This window comes from Barbus barbus, assembly GCF_936440315.1.
Source record: "Barbus barbus genome assembly, chromosome: 1".
Taxonomy (NCBI): domain Eukaryota; kingdom Metazoa; phylum Chordata; class Actinopteri; order Cypriniformes; family Cyprinidae; genus Barbus; species Barbus barbus.
In genome coordinates, this window is record NC_136729.1 from 6292960 (window position 1) to 6312728 (window position 19769).

At 35.1% G+C, this 19769-nt stretch overlaps 1 protein-coding gene across 1 annotated transcript in view; it reads right to left on the minus strand.

Annotated features, from left to right (window-relative positions):
• Window positions 1-3758: 3758 nt before the first annotated feature.
• Window positions 3759-19769, minus strand: part of LOC306857085 (leucine-rich repeat serine/threonine-protein kinase 1-like) — a 137554-nt gene continuing 121543 nt past the window's right edge. The window contains exons 30-34 of the mRNA XM_079396777.1: window positions 17216-17333; window positions 15839-15955; window positions 12620-13515; window positions 8681-8782; window positions 3759-5898 (exon numbers count right to left, since the gene is read on the minus strand). Coding sequence (XP_079252903.1) covers window positions 5721-5898; window positions 8681-8782; window positions 12620-13515; window positions 15839-15955; window positions 17216-17333 — 1411 coding nt within the window. The 3' untranslated portion in view covers window positions 3759-5720. The remainder of the gene's footprint in view (window positions 5899-8680; window positions 8783-12619; window positions 13516-15838; window positions 15956-17215; window positions 17334-19769) is intronic.

Sequence of the window (19769 nt, forward strand, 5' to 3'; positions counted from 1 at the left end):
CCCACCTCTGTCTGTCAGTGGATCAACAGCGTCCTGACAGACAGGCAGCAGCTAGTGAGGCTGGGAATATACACATCCAGCACCCACACCATCAGCACTGGAGCTCCTCAGGGCTGCGTTCTCTCCCCACTGCTCTTCTCCCTCTACACCAACGACTGCACATCTAAAGACCCCTCTGTCAAGCTCCTGAAGTTTGCAGACGACGCCACACTGATCGGCCTCATCCAGGACGGTGACGAGTCTACTTATAAACAGGAGGTTAAGGAGCTGGCTGTCTGGTTTCAGTCTTAACCTGGAGTTTAACAAGCTCAAAACTGTGGAGATGATCATGGACTTCAGGACAAACCCCCCTGCTATCCCTCCACTCACCATCATGAACAGCACTGTGACTGCAGTGGAGTCATTCAGATTCCTGGGCAGCACCATCTCTCAGGACCTGAAGTGGGACAATCATATTGACTCTATTGTCAGAAAGGCCCAGCAGAGGTTGTACTTCCTTTGCCAGCTGAGGAAGTTCAACCTGACACAGGAGCTGCTGAAACAGTTCTACTCTGCCATCATTGAATCCGTCCTCTGCACTTCAATAACTGTCTGGTTCAGCTCAGCTACCAAATTTGACCTCAGAAGACTACAGAGGGTAGTCCGGACTGCTGAGCGAATCATTGGTACAACCCTCCCCAGTCTCCAAGAAGTGTACTTATCCAGAGTGAGCAAAATCACTCTGGACCACTCACATCCAGCACACTCCCTCTTTGAACTGTTACCGTCTGGTCGACACTACACAGCGCAGAGAACCAGAATGACCAGACACAGAAACAGTTTCTTCCCTCAGGCAATCCATCTCATTTTAACTCTTAACAATTAACATGAAACACAACACTATCATACTTTATTTAACACACATACTTATAACATTTCAATTTTGCACCTACCATACCTGTACATACTGAATTGTCTATTTTGTATATTGTGTTTGTGCTATTTTGCATATTGTCCATTTTGTATATTTGTATATATTTTTTTTTTTATTATTATCTGTGTCCTGTCGCTGTCATTCTGTCGCACGGTGGAGCTACTGTCACTAAAACAAATTCCTCGTATGTGCAAACATACCTGGCAATAAAGCTAATTCTGATTCTGATTCTTAACGGTAAAATACCGGAAGCGAATGACACTGGAAGCCTCGCACATTCAAGTTACAAATGCTCCTGCGTTGAAAGTAATGTTGATAGCTGAATATTTTTGCAATATGGAGATTCGTTTTTCAAACTCTTCTCTGTCTGATAACATTACTTCCCAGTTCTAACACTGAAACATGAATTTTCTGTGAAGCTGCTGTCAATGTTTTGTGGAAAGAGCTATACAGATAAAGTAAATTAAAAAAAACAAAAAACAGATGTAGATTCGTCTATTTCGATACTGTGTGTCAAGGCTAAACTTTGAGGGTTACAATCGAAATTCATGAAATGCATAGTTGAAATAGTTCATGTGACTCTTGCACTATATTTTATATTGATTTCATAAGCTAGCTAGCTATTTGATGATTTTTTTTTTAACAGATTTCAAACTTATTCCCTATTAGTCATCCTCTCCATCATAAAACATTAAAAATTTGCTGCCTCAAGTTATGCCCGGTCGGACTGTGGCATCAGTGATGCCGGTGTTTGTCATGTGAATGATTCCAACACATCAAGATTCTTTTGAACTTTCCATTCAACAAAAAATGGGGAAGGAAAAAAAAGCGAACATAAAATAGCTAATGAAATCAATATCTTCCAAAAAATATTCGGCAGCACAACTGTTTTCAAAATTGATAACCAGAAATGTTTCTTGAGCAGCAAATCAGCATATTAGTATGATTTCTGAAGGGTTATTCAGTTCAGTTCGTTTATTTGTATAGTGCTTTTCATGATACAAATCAGTGCAAAGCAGCTTTACAGAAAATTAAAGTTTCTACATTTATATTTAGGAGTAGCTTATCAGTGGTGACCATGTCAAGGTGATGTCCATATCATGCAGTTAGTTAATGACGTAATCAAACAGGCGGTGAACACTATTAACAGCATGTGATCATGTGACCCTGAAGACTGGAGGAATGAAGCTGAAAACTCCGCTTTGATGAAAGGAATAAACTGCATTTTAAAATATATTCAAATAGAAAACAGCTATTTTAAATTGTAATATGTCATAATATTACAGTATGGATGCCCGTTTCCGCCACTGAATAAAAAAATTGTAGCGACTTCTCACAATTCTGACTTTTTCTCATAATTGCGTGGTATAAACTTGCAATTACGAGTTTTTATCTCAGTTGTGACTTTATAAATCGTAATTCTGACTTTATAACTACAGTCAGAATTGTGAGATAAAAATCACAATAACCTTTTTTTTTTTTTTTATTCAGTGGTGGAAACCAGCTTCCATAGGTTTTACTATTTTTTTCAAATAACTGCAGCCTTGGTGAACATAAGAGGCTTCTTTTAAGAACAAATCTTGTGACTTTTAACTGTAGTGTCTAACATGCAATAATGTAATTACACTACTATATTTACGATGTAAATATAACACTGCAGATTGAGAAAACTGTCTTTCATCAGTCAGACATGATCGTATCTGAAGGCTGCAGAGACTTATATGAAGTAAAGCGAGAAGGTGATCAAAGTCACCAAAGTGAGACGCTCTCTGTTCTGTCAGCGAGCTGCAATTGCTGTAATTTCAGTTCCTCCAGGTGTGTTTGTGAGAGTCCTGTCATCATCAGGATCTCTGTGTGAACTTGTTCTTCTGTACTTCTGAGGGGCAAATGTCATCACAAACAGCGTTCATGTACTGTGTGTGTCCTTTCCATCTCATGTGACCGCACATGCACACACATACTGCTAATAATGCGTGCCGATGTGAGAATGTGCAATAAAAGTGTAGCTTGTAAAGAGCTCAGGGCTGTTTTACTACACAAGTAATTTCCAGAGAAGTTTATGTTGTAATGTAATGCCAGCAGGCAAAAGCAACTGTAACCTCAGCACTGCAAGCCTTGGCACATTCAAACACTGTCTCGTCTCTGAAAAACTATAGCTCAGGTCTCATTATAAAGGACTTTAGACTCTTAAAATTAAGATGCTTTATTAGCATCTGCTTCCATGATGAACCTGTAATCTTTGATATCTTTCCATTCCCCAAAAGATTCTTTACAGTGGAAAAAAGTACTTTTAAAATGTTCTTCGTACTAAGATAAAACGGTTCTTCTAGAAATTATAACGCAAAGATCTTGCACTGCAATAAAAACATTCAGCCATAAACCTTTATATATGGAAGCCTGTTATGCCTCAGCAGAAACACAAATATGTAATTGCAACTTAACTAACAATTTGGAATTGGTTTCATGTAAATCAGAATTGCAAGATATAAACAGAATTCATAGTTTTCTCTTGTAATTCCAAGTTCACATCTCGCAATTCTTGGAATTGGCATCTTGTGATTCAGATTTTTTTTCCCCCTCAGAATTCTGAATACATTTTTTCACTCAGAATTGTAGGTTTACATCTTACAAGTTCGTATCTTGTTTTTAGTCTTACATTTAGCCTCTCTTTCTTTTTCTCAGAATTGCAAGAAAAAAAAAAATTCTATTACTATCATTTATTTTATTCTGTGATGGTAACAGGCATATATAAGCACAATACTCCTATGTTGCAAATGTTTGGGAATGTGTTGTTCAGGTCAGAGCAGCATTAATGCATCAGTTGCACACAGTCTCTTTTAAAACGCAGTTGATTTATTTATGGTCTGTTCAGCATATTTACAGTTCAGTAACAACTTTTTACACATGCAGCATGAGATTTAAACAGTCTATAATAATAAATAACATTCATTCTATAGCGTTGAAATGCTCAGATATTATTTACAACAGCAAAATGTTAGCATGCTGGTGTTCCCAAAACACTACACAATCAGATCAAACCCGTCTGCATCAGAGATTCCCATCACTCCAACTGTTTTCAGAACAGGATACTAGCATACTGCTTCTGCATTATATAGACGCAGTATAACCTTCCCAAAATGAGCAGCATAACGCTGTGTGCAACACTGCATCCCACATTGCATTGCATCGACTTGACCTTTCAATTCCAGTGCGATTTTTAATATCATCTTGACTCATGTGATTAGACAGCTAATCGCGAAGACATTTTAAACAAAACATGGACTGATAATGTAAAACAATCATATTCTTTCAAAGATCGACAGATGCCACACACTGAATTAAACATGCAAAGTGACAAGGTCATGTGACAAACGTAGCATACTGCAGCTGGAAGTATTGTGTATGCTAGTATTCCACTCTGTACAGAACCGCTGTGATTCACATCAGCCTGTGCCCTATAGAGCGCAATAGCAGTAAAATCCCATTCACTTTCTCCATAGGGAACAGATTTTAAATCATAACTTATAAACCATTAAAGACAGATCTACTGTAATCAACAAGGTTGTTAATTAATGCTGTTTTTCTGAAGCATAATTCCAACTTTTTGAAATGATCACGTTTAACAGCATATTTCCTGGTGAAAAACTACATTACCCATAATTCTACAGAGAAAGGCATCAAGCAAACTTGCTATTTGCTAATAAAAGAACATTTTCATACCCATATATTAAAAATATATTGCTTATGTGTTTTATTAAACTAACACTTTTAACAACTAGCATATGGCTAGTGACATGAGAAATTTTAACAGCCATAATATTTTTTTTTTCCGGCAATGAAACTGTATGTGCATTTCATTAAAAAAAGCGGATAACAAAGAATTTCACAATAAATTTGTATAATAATAATAACAATAATAAATTAAAACAAAAAAGGTAAAGATTTTATATAAATTTTTTTTTTTTTTTTTTTTTTTTTGCTTTTAAACATTACTTGCTTTTATTTAGGCGGAAACCGCAGATTTATATCAAAATTACATATTTATATTATTATACCGCAGTCTTTGCGATGTGTTAATCGAGCTAAATCAGAATCACATTCTCAGGCATTGTTAGAATTAACAAAAAATGTAACTGAAATGTAAAAAAAAAAAAAAAGTTTCCATTTAATTTTTAATTTTATTATTATTATTTTGCTTTAAAGACTTTTTAAAATCCCTATGGGAAAAAAAAAAATGAATGGGGAAAAAAAACTGTTCAACTCCATTATGACCTCATTGTGTGGGCGGAGCTTCACAAGGCCCGTCTTATTGCGGGGTCACTTCTAAAAGAGCACGTCCTTCATCCAAAGGCACATCTAGTTTGCTGGTTAACTTGAGACATAGTTGATCAAGTCAAATAACCAGCATCACACCTCATAAATCTCTTTCTTGCCATTTAAACACACACACAGGTTCATGAATGCAAAACCCCTTAGTTTCGTGAACTTCCAATGCATTCTGGGTACACAAATGTAAATATACTCATATCAGCGCACTTGCAAACGCTTGGGGCTGAATATATACGTTTATGCATCCAGCATGTGTGGCATTCAATCTGCTTGTGTTTATATATATTTATATATGAAATGTGTATGTGGCCAAGTCCTGCAGGATTATATTTCCTGTATAAGTCCATATACAGTATGTGTGTGTGCATGTATTCCCTCCAGTTGGTCCCGTAACCACGCTCAACACCTGTATCTGTGTTCTCCGTCTCAAACACACACACACACACACACACACACACATGCGTGCGCGTTTACACAGCTACCTCCTTTTCCTCAGACTGCACTCCAAGCGGCCGAGCTCCTCGTATCCCTGGTAGAAGAGCTCGAGCTCACGGCCTCCCCAGCTCCTCCAGACAGCCAGGCACCAGGCCATGTTTTCTTTACGGAAGCCGCACACAACGGTGTCCTTTGCGACAAGCGCCGCCTCCGCAAGAGTCCTGAGAGACGGACGAGAAAAAGAAAATAACCCAGACTCTTCGCAGAACTGTCATAGAGGAGCAGTTCCAGGCCTGAAAGCCTCGACTGTGTGATGAATGTGTGTTTACGCTGAGACAGAGACCAGTTTATGATAAACATTTCAGAACAAAGCTAACTTCAAGTAAAGCTCCCTCTGAAAACCTATAAAGACACTAAAAAAGCTGGTAGCCATTCACATTTTCTTCAGAAAGGTTGTGATCATTAAGAGTAATTGAATTATTTATGGAACGCTGTTGTGTTTTATCATTCTGGCTGCTTCTCGATACTGTAATTGATGATTTCCTTGTTTTTTCTTTCCTCCGTCTTTCAGCCTGTGGCCTGGAAAGCGATCAGATGCCGCCATGATGAAGGACATATCAATTCTATAATTGAACCGTGAGAAGGTGAGGAACAAGGAGAATAGAGGCCTCCAGAGGAGATACACAGGTGCATCCTATGCACAAATCTATATAAGAAATCTATACCTGACATGCATGCATGCTCCTGCCTCTTTAAATCTATAACAATAGTGGGACAGGTTTCACCTGTACAGTAAAATAAAACAAATATTTAAAAAAAGAAAAGAAAAAGATTTCATGTATTGCAGGTCCAATTTTTGTTCAATAGTTTAAAATAAATAAACCATTATAAATTATTTAAATGAAAACAAATATCACTGAAATATAAATAAATAAATAAGCTAGTTTAAATAATTTTAAACAAAAAACAAATCATTTTACAAAATTCTAATATATATATATATATATATATGTGATTTATAGGTGATTTATGAGGACATTTCCCCATGTCCCCATTTTTCAAAAGGCTTATAAATCATACATCAGAGTTTTTTTGAGAAAGTAAAAATGCACAAAGTTTCCTGGAGGTTTAGGTGTAGGGCGATAGAACATACGGTTTGTACAGTAGAAAAACCATTACGCCTATGCAATGCCCCTACAATTCACAAAAACAAACGTGTGTTTGTGTACAAATATAAATCATATTTAGTTATAATATAGAAATAAAATATATATATATATATATATATATATATATATATATATATATGATATTTTAAAAGCAATGTTACAAAAACAACTTTACATTTAAAAATAAATAAAAAGATTATGTTTGTATACATAGTGCAACTTTTGTTCGACAATAAAAGTACAAAATATATAGCTAGTTTAAAGTAATGTTAAAATCGAAATAAATAAAAAAGTCAAAAATCAAAATGCACAAGAAATCTGTGTGTCCTGAGGAATCAGTGCAATTAATTTGATCCAGCTTTAGGTTTTGTGTTTGTAAAAGACTTTTACGGGGTTTTGTCAGCAGTCTAAATGAGGGTGTAATATGGAATTATTTTTGTCTCTTTATTATTCAAACAAAAATTCTGTATTTGAGAGCAAAACTAATTATTTTGTAATTAAAAATTTAAAGTTTGCAAAAAAACGTCTTCTTAAGGTTCAAAATTAAAGTAATTGAAGGAAAAATAATTTGCAGTGCGTGTAAATCTTTAAAATATATATTTTTTTTTTTCGTGCACTTCAAAAACTTTTCATCACTAATCCACAAATGGTGCTCTCTTTCCTGCCTTCTTTTTTTGCAGGTCTAAAACTTTTGTTTGAGAGTTGAAAAGTTTTGCTTGCGAGTGAAGCTGTGTGTCAGTGGGCGGTCTCTACGCACCAGGATGAAAGGCCCTTTTCTATTGGCCACTCTCGATTGAAGTGACAGGTTGACCACGCCCACTATGCTTTCCCGCCACTGACGCCAGTCTGACAGAAGAGCGAGCTTCTAGCAGCAATGGCCAGCAACCGCTCCTTTATGGGTAAGTTAACTAATTTAACATCTTAAACTCAGTGACTAGTGAACAAAATTATTCTCTCTTCTCCTGCTCCCCCACCTAAATACATAACGTTAGCTAAGCTTGTCTGTAGTTGGTGATGGCCAATAGAAAAGGGTCTTTCATCCTGGTGCGTAGAGACCGCCCACTGACACACAGCTTCACTCGCAAGCAAAACTTTTCAACTCTCAAACAAAAGTTTTAGACCTGCAAAAAAAGAAGGCAGGAAAGAGAGCACCATTTGTGGATTAGTGATGAAAAGTTTTTGAAGTGCACGAAAAAAAAAATATATTTTTTAAAGATTTACACGCACTGCAAATTATTTTGTTTTCAATTACTTTAATTTTGAACCTTAAGAAGACTTTTTTTGCAAACTTTTATTTTTTAATTGCAAAATAATTAGTTTTGCTCTCGAATACAGAATTTTTGTTTGAATAATAAAGACACAAAAATAATTCCATAGTGTAAGCGCACACTAATGTGTTCACGTGCAGCTGCTGGGCTCTTATGGGACGCGTGTCTGCTGTGTGTGCATGAAATATATCAGCTTTATGAAGAACTGAATTACAACTGCTCATTTTAGCCATATTTTTTTCATACAGATGTTTTAATCCATTTAATCAGTTATTCTACTATATTTTGGTGCAAATGCAAGCAGCTTTAAATATTATTAATATTATTTGATTGGCTTTCGTCTAGCAGAAAGAGTGCTTTGAGAGTTTTTCCTCCTCAAATATCAATGCAGAAGTGGTCTGCAGAATCTGTCTGGGCTTGTTTATGGCAGCAGAGCGCAACATCCATCAATGATTTTGGTTTGCTACAGGCGATCAGTGTCACGGAACAGTGCAGAATCGTGTATGTGGACTCTGTGTGGTTATTAATGTGTGTGTTTGCGTGAGACTGGCCGCTGACACACGTACCCGTACTCGGACACTCCAGGCGCCGTCAACACGGCGATCACCCGACCCCTGAGCGCACCCGCCTGCTCCTGCACCTCGATCACCATGATGTCTCCTCCATGCCTGCCAAACACACATGCTCTCATTATACACGCCACTATCACACAGAAATAAACAACTCATTCATTGCTAGCTAGTTTAAAAGTAAATACTAAAAATTAAAATAAAATAAAAAGTAAAATGAAATTACAAAATTCTATTGACAATGTAATATTAATAAATCAACCATGTATTTATCAACCATGTATTAGATTAAAACAGTAATAGTAATATAAATAGTAATTTTTTTGTTCAACACAATATAAAAAGTAATGTTAATTTAAATAAATCATTATAAAACCATTATAAAACTATTTATAGCTAGAAAAAAAATAAAAACATACATAGTCCACTTTTTGTTGACAATATAATATAAAAAATTTAAATAAATAAACCATGTATTTAAAACAATGTGTTCCTCACAATTAAACTTAAATAAATAATATAAAGCTAGTCAAATAAATAAAATTAAATAAAAAATTATGCATTTAAAAACAAATCAAGCATATTAAGTTTATTAGTCATTTTTTGTTCAACCCAATATAAAAGGTAATGTTATCAATGTAAATAAACCACTAAATAATATATTTATTTATTTATTTATTATTTAGTGAAATTAAAATTGAGCTTAGATTTTAAAATAAACCTTAAAAGTAAATAAACATTAAAAACAAATTCACACACACACACATATACATACAGTATATAGATAGACAGAGATAAAAAGCTGGTTAAATTTTTTTAATTAATAATATAATATTATTTATAACCAACTACTTTAAAAATACCATAAATAAATATAACGCTAGTAAAAAGTTTGTCGACAATATAATATTAAAACTAAAATCATATATTTAAAAAATTAAAATAAATATTTGTAGCAAATCAAATTTTTTTGTTCAATATATGAAAATAAATAAATAGCATATTTTACATAGAATAACAGTGTATGTTGCTTTATCAAGATTTAGTGAGCATGTTTTAATTAAACAAAATCCATCCACATAAGTGCAGATTCCACATCTGGTTCTGAATTTTCCATTCACCAAATATGCTTGCTTGCCTTTGCAAAACGAATGTCTACTTAATCTGCACGAATACATGAATAATTTTTGTCAGCATTAACCGAAATCACGCTGGGGGATTTGTAGTTATAATAAACGCAGAACAATACAGTCTGCCGATTTATTCTTTTATTGTTTGGATGAATGCGCATCGCACACTGATATACGATAGCGAACTCTCGCGCTCATAAAAGAGATCTAACCTAGATTAGAAGTAGCAGGAAGCTCCTTTTATAAATCATGTCCTTATCGGCGCCTCGGTTTCCCTTGAGCTCAACATGAGGCACCTGTGTGACCTGATTACTCTGCGGTGTCTGGGTTACAGAGAATAAAGTCCAACGCCTCCTGAGACTCACGTTATAATGCATTTATATTCATGAATAAAACATGGCCATTTTAATGCGCACTCCTGAAATAACACTTCATTCTGCCCTTGATCCTGTGCTTAAACTCTCTTTAAACGAATGTTTAATTGATGCAGGACACGTCCCTTTGTTGCTCCTGGAACAATATTTATCATAGTCTGAAACCAATGACAGATCTAATTCTACATAAACAACTACAATCACACAGTTTTAGGCCTAAACTAAGTTCAGAAAGACCTGCATCAACTGAGAAACTGCTATTGAGATGCAAGGGACTGCCAACTAGGGATGCGCAGTATACCGGTACTGGAAAAGTACCGCTATATATTATATTTTAATATAGTTATGCTATATTAATTTTAATGTCAATGATATGAAGGGAATGGTTCTGATGCGCTGCCGACCGCTAATATGAAGCAGCCGAGAGTGTGAGATTTATATTTAATGCTTTAATTTTCTTTGGCTGAGTCTGAAATTGAGTGTTTAATCTTATTTTTATATATTACTGACTAATGTATAAAATTTGATTACCAATTTGATACTGTTAAGTGCTTTGACACAATCTGTATTGTTAAAAGCGCTATATAAATAAAGGTGAGTTGACGGTATGTGTTTGCACTGAAAAGATTTGAACCGATGTTCCTGTAGGTTTTTTTGTTACAGTTTGATAAAAAAGGCATTATGATATGTATCTGTTTTTATTATTATTATTAAAATTGTTTTGAAATTCACTTATTTTTGAGGCTGGTTATTTGTCACCTATGGTATCGATACCGATGTATTACATTCTATCATACCGAAGCCAAAATGATGGTATCGAGCCATCCCTACTGCTAACGCTAACCCAAACGCTGCTCTAATATCAGCAGATGCATGTCCATGACACCTGCACGCCAAAACTTTGGCTGTAATTTAATGTTTTGTAAGCTGTCTAAAATGCTTCCTTTACCTTGAAGTTTTAAAGTTGTCATGAAACTGAACTTTACTACTGTATTGAGACATATTTCCAAGTGAAACGGCTATGTAAACAAGAAAAGATTATGAGGTCTAAACTATATATTAGGCCTACATTTTACAATAAGATAAAGTAATGTGCATTAAGAAAATAAATAGGGTCAATACTGATTTTATACTAACTGTAACAGAGATGTTGTGCTTAAAGTTTGTTGGGCTTTCTGTTAAAAGTTACACAATTAAACAGAAAAACAATCAAGATAATAATTACACAATTAACTAGTCATGCAAAATACTGATAGCATTATATCCACTCCTGTTGCATTTGTACTACTGTTCAAGTTAGTATGAATTTTTAAAAAAGAAATTAACACTTTTATTCAGCAAGGATGCATTAAATTGATCGAAAGTGACAGAAAAGCCATTTATAACGTTACTGAAGATTTCTATAAAAAAAAAAAAAAAAAAAAAAAAAAAAAAAAAAAAACGCTGTTCTTTTGAACTTTCTATTCATCAAAGAAACAATAAAAAAAAATATGAGGCAGCTCAGCAACTGATAATAATTAGAAATGTTTCTTGAGCATCAAATCAGCATAATAGAATGATTTCTGAAGGATCATGTGACACTGAAGACTGGAGTAACGATGCTGAAAATTCAGCTTTGATCACAGGAATAAATTATATTTTGATATATATTCAAATAGAAAATAGCTAGCCTATTTTAAATTGTAACATTATTTCACAATATTTATATTTTTACTATATTTTTCCTCAAAAAATACAGCCTGGAGCCAAAGAGTAGAATTAGACTGATATAGATTTTTTTTATGACCAATACAGATACAGATTATTTGCAATATTTTAGAAAATGCTTAATTATCAAGAAAAATATCAGTAAAACCATTTATTGGTGGATCCGATATTATAAAACTGATATCCAATTATGGAAAAAAGCTTAAATATCGGGAAAAATCAGTGAAATCATTTATCAGTAGATCGGTTATTACAAAATCAATATCTTATAAATGCTTAAATATGAGTAAAATCTCAAAGTAAGAGACATTTTTAAATCAATATCGGATAACCGATATCCGTTTATTGGAAAATGCCTAAATATAGGTAAAAATACCAGTAAAACCAATTATCGGACGATCTCAAAATAACAGACATTTTGAAAACATTAAAAATTCTTACCAACACCAAATATTTGAATGATAGCACACCATTTACTGAAAAAAGAAACCTTTTATAAGATTATAAACGTTTTTCTGTCACTTTTGATCAATTTAATGCATCCTTTAAGAACAAAAGTATTAATCTCATTCAAAAAAAGAAAACAAAAATTTAAAAGAAGCATATGTACACACTGATTAATAATAGGTGCTTTTTCAAGACTCCGGCCAAGTGTTTTTAAATTAAATAATAATTTTTCTTTTTTTGTAATAATACTGACAGATATGATAAAATGCGAGTCGTACCTGGGTACCCAGATGGTGCTGTTGACAGGAATGATGTTCAAGGCCTTTAGCTGCGCTGGTGTGTGGGTTTGAGCCGCTAGTTCTGGATCTGTTGCGCTCCTGGATGAAAATGCTTCGTGTGAAACCGGCTCGTCCAGCGGTCTCGCTGCCTCCTCGAAGTCCGTGGATAAAAGCATGCTGCTGGAGCTGGTCAGAGAGCTGAGGGCTCCCGAACTGGAGCGCTCGACGTGTGGGAAATCTCCGATCTGATCCAGCTGCTCCGAGCTGAAGCCGGAGGACGTCATGGAGCAGTAATCTAGAGAGTCCTGTTGGCACAAGATCTGTGTTCCTGCATCCTTGCTGTGCGTGACCGTTACCTTCAGCGGCTCCAGTGCGGCCGGAAGAGGCTCTTCGTCAATGTCAGGATCAGGGGTCGCAGGGGTCACGACCCCGCCTGGCCTCTGCACGGGGAAAACGTCCCGCAGTGGGTTGGCGTCGCTGCAGTTGTACGTAGCGCAGATCTGGTAGCTGGCGGCGTGATACATGAGGAGCGTGTTGGTGTGATCGTCCAGACACCAGACGGCCTCGTCGCTCCAGCAGCTGGCAGACGAGACCATGCAGCACACGCAGGACGGCGGCAGATATGGGTCGAGGCGGCGGATGGGCTGAAGCGTCAGGCTGTCGATGACCAGCACGCCGGGGCCGTTGGTGTACCACACCTCTGACCCAGTGCACACCGGCACGATGTTGCGCACAGCGTACGGACGCTGCCGAGGGTCGGAGTCCTCCATGTTCAGCAGATGCTTGTTGATCGTGTGTGTGCAGATGTAAGTTTCACCTTCCAAGGGCATGTCATCCACCAGAGAGTAAACCACCACGAGACCGTCAGACATGCCAGCAAACACCTGCGGGAGAGACTGAAACACAAGGGACATAACGGCAATAAATGTTTTATATTACTGTATATTATATTATGTTCCAATTTTTTCCTTAATACATTCATGCTTAAGTATAATAATATAATTATTCACATTAATTTTTTTTATAAATATATACAGCACTGTGCAAAAGTCTTAGGTCACTAGTATTTTCAGCAGCTAAAAAATGGTTTAAAAGTCAGTTATTTCTATCTTTTGCTGTACTGTGTCAGTAGGAAATATCAGTTTACATTTCCAAACATTCATTTTGCCATTAATTGTATTAATCCAGTGAGATTTGTGTCTGACAACAGCCAGTGCTCCACACAGAGATCTGATCTGATCATCATCCAGAAACAGAACAAACTGAGACAGACTAAATCCAGAAGAACTGTGCCAACGTCTCCAAGATGCTTCAAGATTAATATAAATATATATTAATATATTGATTTTACTTCATACAATAAGTTACTTCCATTTATATAATTATGTATTAAGTAAATACCTTTCTACAAATATAATAAATAATATAACAAATTTTAAAAACATGTAAATTTGTATGATCTCCACAACTAGTGGCACCAAAAACAAAAATGGTAAAATAATGACCATTTTCAACTAGATTTCCAAAACACTACCCTGTCAACCAAAAACTCTTATTTTTCCACCATGTTTAGATCACAAAAAATAAGTTGTCAAAAAGAATAATGCATATATTTGGAAATTCAGTTTGGTGCCACTATGAATGAAATGCTGCATATTTCAACACAAGATTTCTGAGTTCCATACTGACAACTAATGTACATGTGGATGAACTCTAGTTGAAAGAGTTGATTCAAGTGAAATATATATATATACCTCTGTAAACTTCCTGTCAAACCATATGCAAGATTTATTCTCTGAATATTTTAGTTGCCTTCACATGCATTTGTGTCCAAATGCCATATCTAAAAGTGTTTTCTCCTTAAAAACCATCCTGACAGCCTCAAACCAGCTTTATGTTCCTTCCCTGATCTCCACAACTGCTTGTGACATCCAGTTTGTCAGTGACCCGCAGTGTACGGACGGCGGAAACGGAGGGCACTTCAAAGGGAGCGAGGCTCGTATAAGAGTGTGTTTGGAGAAGCGACGGATTGAAGGCGAGGATTGAATCTGTCATTGGGACGTCCGCTGAAGCGAGGGAGATTGGGAACACCTGGACGACAGTGACTTCAAACACGAGAGGAACTGGAGAGGGGGGGTGAAAAAAACCTGCCCACTTACCTAAAATATCAAGCCTGCTGTTCTTACCTGGTCAACAATATGGTCTGCTTTGCTGGTTTTAGAGGTGTTTTTTTTTTTTGCACTTGCAAAGGAATCCTTTAACCAAAAATTTAATTTAGCTGAAATTGTACTCACCCTCAGGCCATCCAAGATGTAGATAAATTTGCTTCTTTATCAGAACAGATTTGGAGAAATGTAGCATTGCATCACTTGCTCAGCAATGGCTCCTCTGCAGTGAATGGGTGCCGTCAGAATGAGAGTCCAAACAGCTGATAAAAACATTACAATAATCCACTCCACTCCAGTCCATCAGTTACTGTCTTGAGAAGTGAAAAGCTTTGTAGTGTTTGTAAGAAACAAATCCATCATTAAGACGTTTTTAACTGAACAGTTGCAAAAATACGAGTCCTCTATTCAAAATATTGCTTTCTCCAGTAAAAAAAGGTAATCTCGTCCGAATCAGGAGAGAAATACGCACAGATCAAGCACCTTTTATAATTACAAACCGTCAAAAACAGCTCTAAACAAAAATGTGGGCAGATTTTGATGTGAGAGACAACAGGAGAAGGACTTTTTCAATGGAGAAAACATTATTATGGACTCGAAGCAAAAGTTTAAAGTTAAAATGCCGTAATGGTGGATTTGTTTCTTAAAAACATGCAGCTTTTTACTTCACAAGATGTTAACTGATGGACTGGAGTGGTGTGGATTATTGTGACGTTATCATCACCTGTGTGGACTCTCATTCTGACGGCACCCATTCACTGCAGAGGATCCACTGGTGAGCAAATGATGCAATGCTACATTTCTCCAAATCTGTTCCCATTTAGAAACAAAATACATCTTGGATCTCTTGTACATTTTCAGCAAATTTTCATTTTTGGATGAACTATTTCTTTAATTTTAAAGAAGATTTAAAAAATTTAAAATTAAGATTTTTTTATATATATATATATTTTTTAAACTTTGGATTTCTAAACCAAGAAACAAACAAACATACAAGAACATGATTAACATAAGTGTAGTTTACATGACATAGACTGCAAGCTGGGGCACTGACCTCTTTCCTGGCGGGCAGTAAAAAGAGACAGGTTACCACAGCCGGACAGGAGAGCAGTTTCTGCGGGTGACTCAAGGGACACATCTCTTTCAGGTTGTAGATAAAGACTTCCTGTTCCTGCAGAAACATCAACAAGGTATCAGGATAACCATCTCCATTCATTTGCTGCACTCACTTACAAACAGGGATGGGAATCAAGAAATGCTCCTTATTCAGAACTTCTTACTGGGACCAAATGAATTTCAGGATGTTCGTGTATGGAATAAGACTGAATCTGTGCTGTATTAAAATGCACATGATTTTTCTTGGTATATGTGCTACTTCAGATGGCTTCTGAGTAAAGACGATGGTGGTTGCAATGTAAAATTCTTTCCGTTCTTTCTTCCTTAAAATTACTAAAAGATTCAAGGAACTGAAATGGTTAATAAGAACCAAAATTGGTAAATTCATAATCCCCATTCCTTCAATAAATTGCACACTATATCTGGAGACAGATTCTTACACTTTAATGCTTGAGAAAAACTAAGCAAAACAACAAACCAGACTAAAAATTACAAAATATGTAGCGTCTACAACTTTTCAAAGGTGATGTGCACAAATGTTTTGATGTAGAAATGTTAACACTGTTATGTGTGCTCTATAAGATGTTTAAAATACACTACCATTCTAAAGTTTGGGATCTCTCATGCTCACCAAGGCTGCATTTATGTGATCAAAAATACAAGAAAATCAGTAATATTGTGAGATATTATTACAATTTAAAATAACTATTTTCTATTTGAATATATTTTAAAATGTAATTTATTCCTGTGATCAAAGCTGAATTTTCAGCATCATTACTCCAGTCTTCAGCGTCACATGATCCTTCAGAAATCATTCTAATATACTGATTTAATGCTCAAGAAACATTTCTTATTATCAATGTTGAAAACAGTATCATATTTTTGGGGACACACAATAAAAAAAAAGTCATTATTTAAGTATTTATTTAAAAAAGAAGTCGTTTGTAATATTATAAATGTCTTTACTGACATTTCTGACGAATTTAATGCACCCCTAAAAATAATAATTCCTTAAATAAAAAAATAATAGATGACACCAAACTTTTGAACGGTAGTGTATACATGATGAAATCTAATCAAAACCTCACCGTTTTTTAATTGGGGCACGAACATCAGTTTGTTCAGGAAACCTGTCTGAAAATGGTCATTATTTCTGCTAATGGTGGATAAATTACACAGAAAACTTGTGCAGCAAGCATTTGGTTTGACACCAAATTACAACAATCTCCTTTACTGCGAGAACCGAACGCCCGCGGCGTTTATCCATTAGTGCTGTTTGCTTGATAGCGTTGCTGCGACTGACAGCTGAACGCACCTCAGTGGCAGTCCACAAACTGTTCTCCATCTTCATTTGGCAGCTCAGACGTGTTCCCGGGCACGGCATCCGCTTCACCTCCACCTGCCCCTTGGCCAAGTTTACCACAGTGTAATTCCTGCAGGACACACACAAACACACACAGAGAAACATAAATGCAAATGTCTTTGGGACACAGCAGTTATGAAATCCAATCTAAGTGATGCTTTTCTCTGGGTTATCATTACGAAAACTATTAAAACATTTTTGTAAATGGAAAATAAAGCTGAAATAAATTTAAATATAAATGTTAGACTTTTAGAAACTTAAATGTTGAATGTTAGAAACTTGAAACTAAACAAAAATTTGAAATATTACTGAAATTTTTAACCAATGTTTAAGTCAAAGCACTAAAATTACAAACCAAACTGGAAATAAGTCAATCGTAAATAAAAAGTAATAATAATTTAAAAAAAAAAACAATTCTGAGGTCAATTTGAGTTGTGCTTTTCTTGGGGTTCTTATTGTTAACTAAAAATAAAACAATTACATTTTTTTTTTATGTAATTGAAGCTGAAATATTATAAATATTAGACTTAAAAACTTGAAACACAAAAAAACTAGACATAAATAAAAACTAATACTGAACTAAACTGAAATAAAAAATAAATTAAACCTAAATATTAATAGAAACAAATGTGAATAAAATGTGAGTGATGCTTTTCTAAGGGATAGATTAAAAAAACTAATTAAAATTAGAAATGCCACCTTGGCAACTAAATGAAATAAGTTTGTTGAAGCACTAAAATTACAAACTGAAAATAAAAACTGAAATAATAATATAAAAAAAAAACTAATAGAATGGAGAAAAGCACATAACAAAATGACTAAAAATGCAATTAATTCAAAATATTAAAATAGTAGTACATAAATATAACCCTGGCAAGGGTGCTCTGGGAAGTTGCCAGGTCTGTGCACACTGTTTCTCTCATTTATATTCACTTTAGATTTTCTAAATATATTATTGAGTCCTAGAAATATTACTTTATTAATTTCTTGATATTTCCAACAGTAATAATGAGGCTTGACGCCACTAATACACACAAATCTGGTCACTCCTGGCTGTTTTGTTCTTTTGTACGAACACAGTATGTGGTACAAACCCAAATGATTTCAGAGCAGCATATAATTTATGACGAGTCTTTAATCTAAACATTTATTATACATTACGCTGTTATGCGGGAGCGCGGCTCTCAGCAGTGTGGGCTGGTTTGTAGGTTTATATATTCTGCTAACTCATTTGCTGAACAGTGATTCATTACTTGATCAGCGAAGTCATTTATCTGACGGTGCGCTGTGACAGCACCCAAATGATTCAATCCGTCACAAACTTGCACAAACTACGGACGCTTCTGATCCAAATACCCTAGTAAGCCGTTTATTGCGCTTTCAGTTTTTTCCTTTTTGCTTATGAAGTCACAATCTAATTGGCAACGTCAAACTTGGACAAATAAAGACTGTGGTGATAAAGTGATTTGGGCCGACCTCACGCTAATGCACTTAAAATATAAATTTACAGGATATTGCTGGTAGGCTATCCGATGATCAAGGGGGCCATTAGATCGCAAATCCCACATGGAGCTTTTACTGCCTGTTTTGTGCCAATTATTTGATGTCTTGTTTGCTTCCCTGCTGAAAAGAAAATAGCTTAAACCAGCATGAATTAGTTTGGTCTCCTGGACTGGTTAGAAAGCCTATTAGCTGGTTTTAAAGCGGTTTTGGGCACTTTTCAGTTTAACACCATGCAGCTCGGTCAGGATGGGAGACCAATTTAAACCAATTAAGACCAGAAAAACATTAGTTTGGTCTCCTAGTCTGGTAATTTGTAGGCCATTTTTGGCTTTTTGTAGCTGGTCAGGCTTCTTCACAAAGATGAGATCAAATGAAACCAGCTAAACCCATTTTAAACCAGGTCAGGCTGGTTCCAACAGGGTTTCCTCTCTTTATACCAATCTATTTTCATGACCGCTCCAGTTGGTTGTGAATACAGGATAAGAATTTTTTTCTTCAACATAAACATCCACAAACGTCAATTTCTAACTAATAAAATATTTTAGAGCAAAACAATTCTTTTGGAAATGTTGCCTTTGAAACTAACTGAAATAAAATGTAGTTTGAAGTACTAAAATTACTAAAAAAATCTCGAACTGAAATTAAAAATAAAGCAAACTATAAAAAAACTAAACAATATTCTAATTTACAATATTAATACAACTATTATATAAATATGGCATTAATATGTTTTTGTACCAACATAAATTTAGATTTAAAAAAAATAAAGTAAAATAATTTTTTAAATACTCAAAGCTGAATTTATTTGAACAAAAATACAATAAAACAGTAATATTGTGAAATAGTTTCCCATTTAAAAAAAAAGTTTTCTATTGCAATATATTTTTTAAAATGCTATTTATTCCTGTGATGGAAAGCTGAATTTTCAGCATCATTACAAACAGTTGCTTAATATTTTTGTGGCAACTGTGATACATTTTTTTTTTACAGGATTTTTTGATGA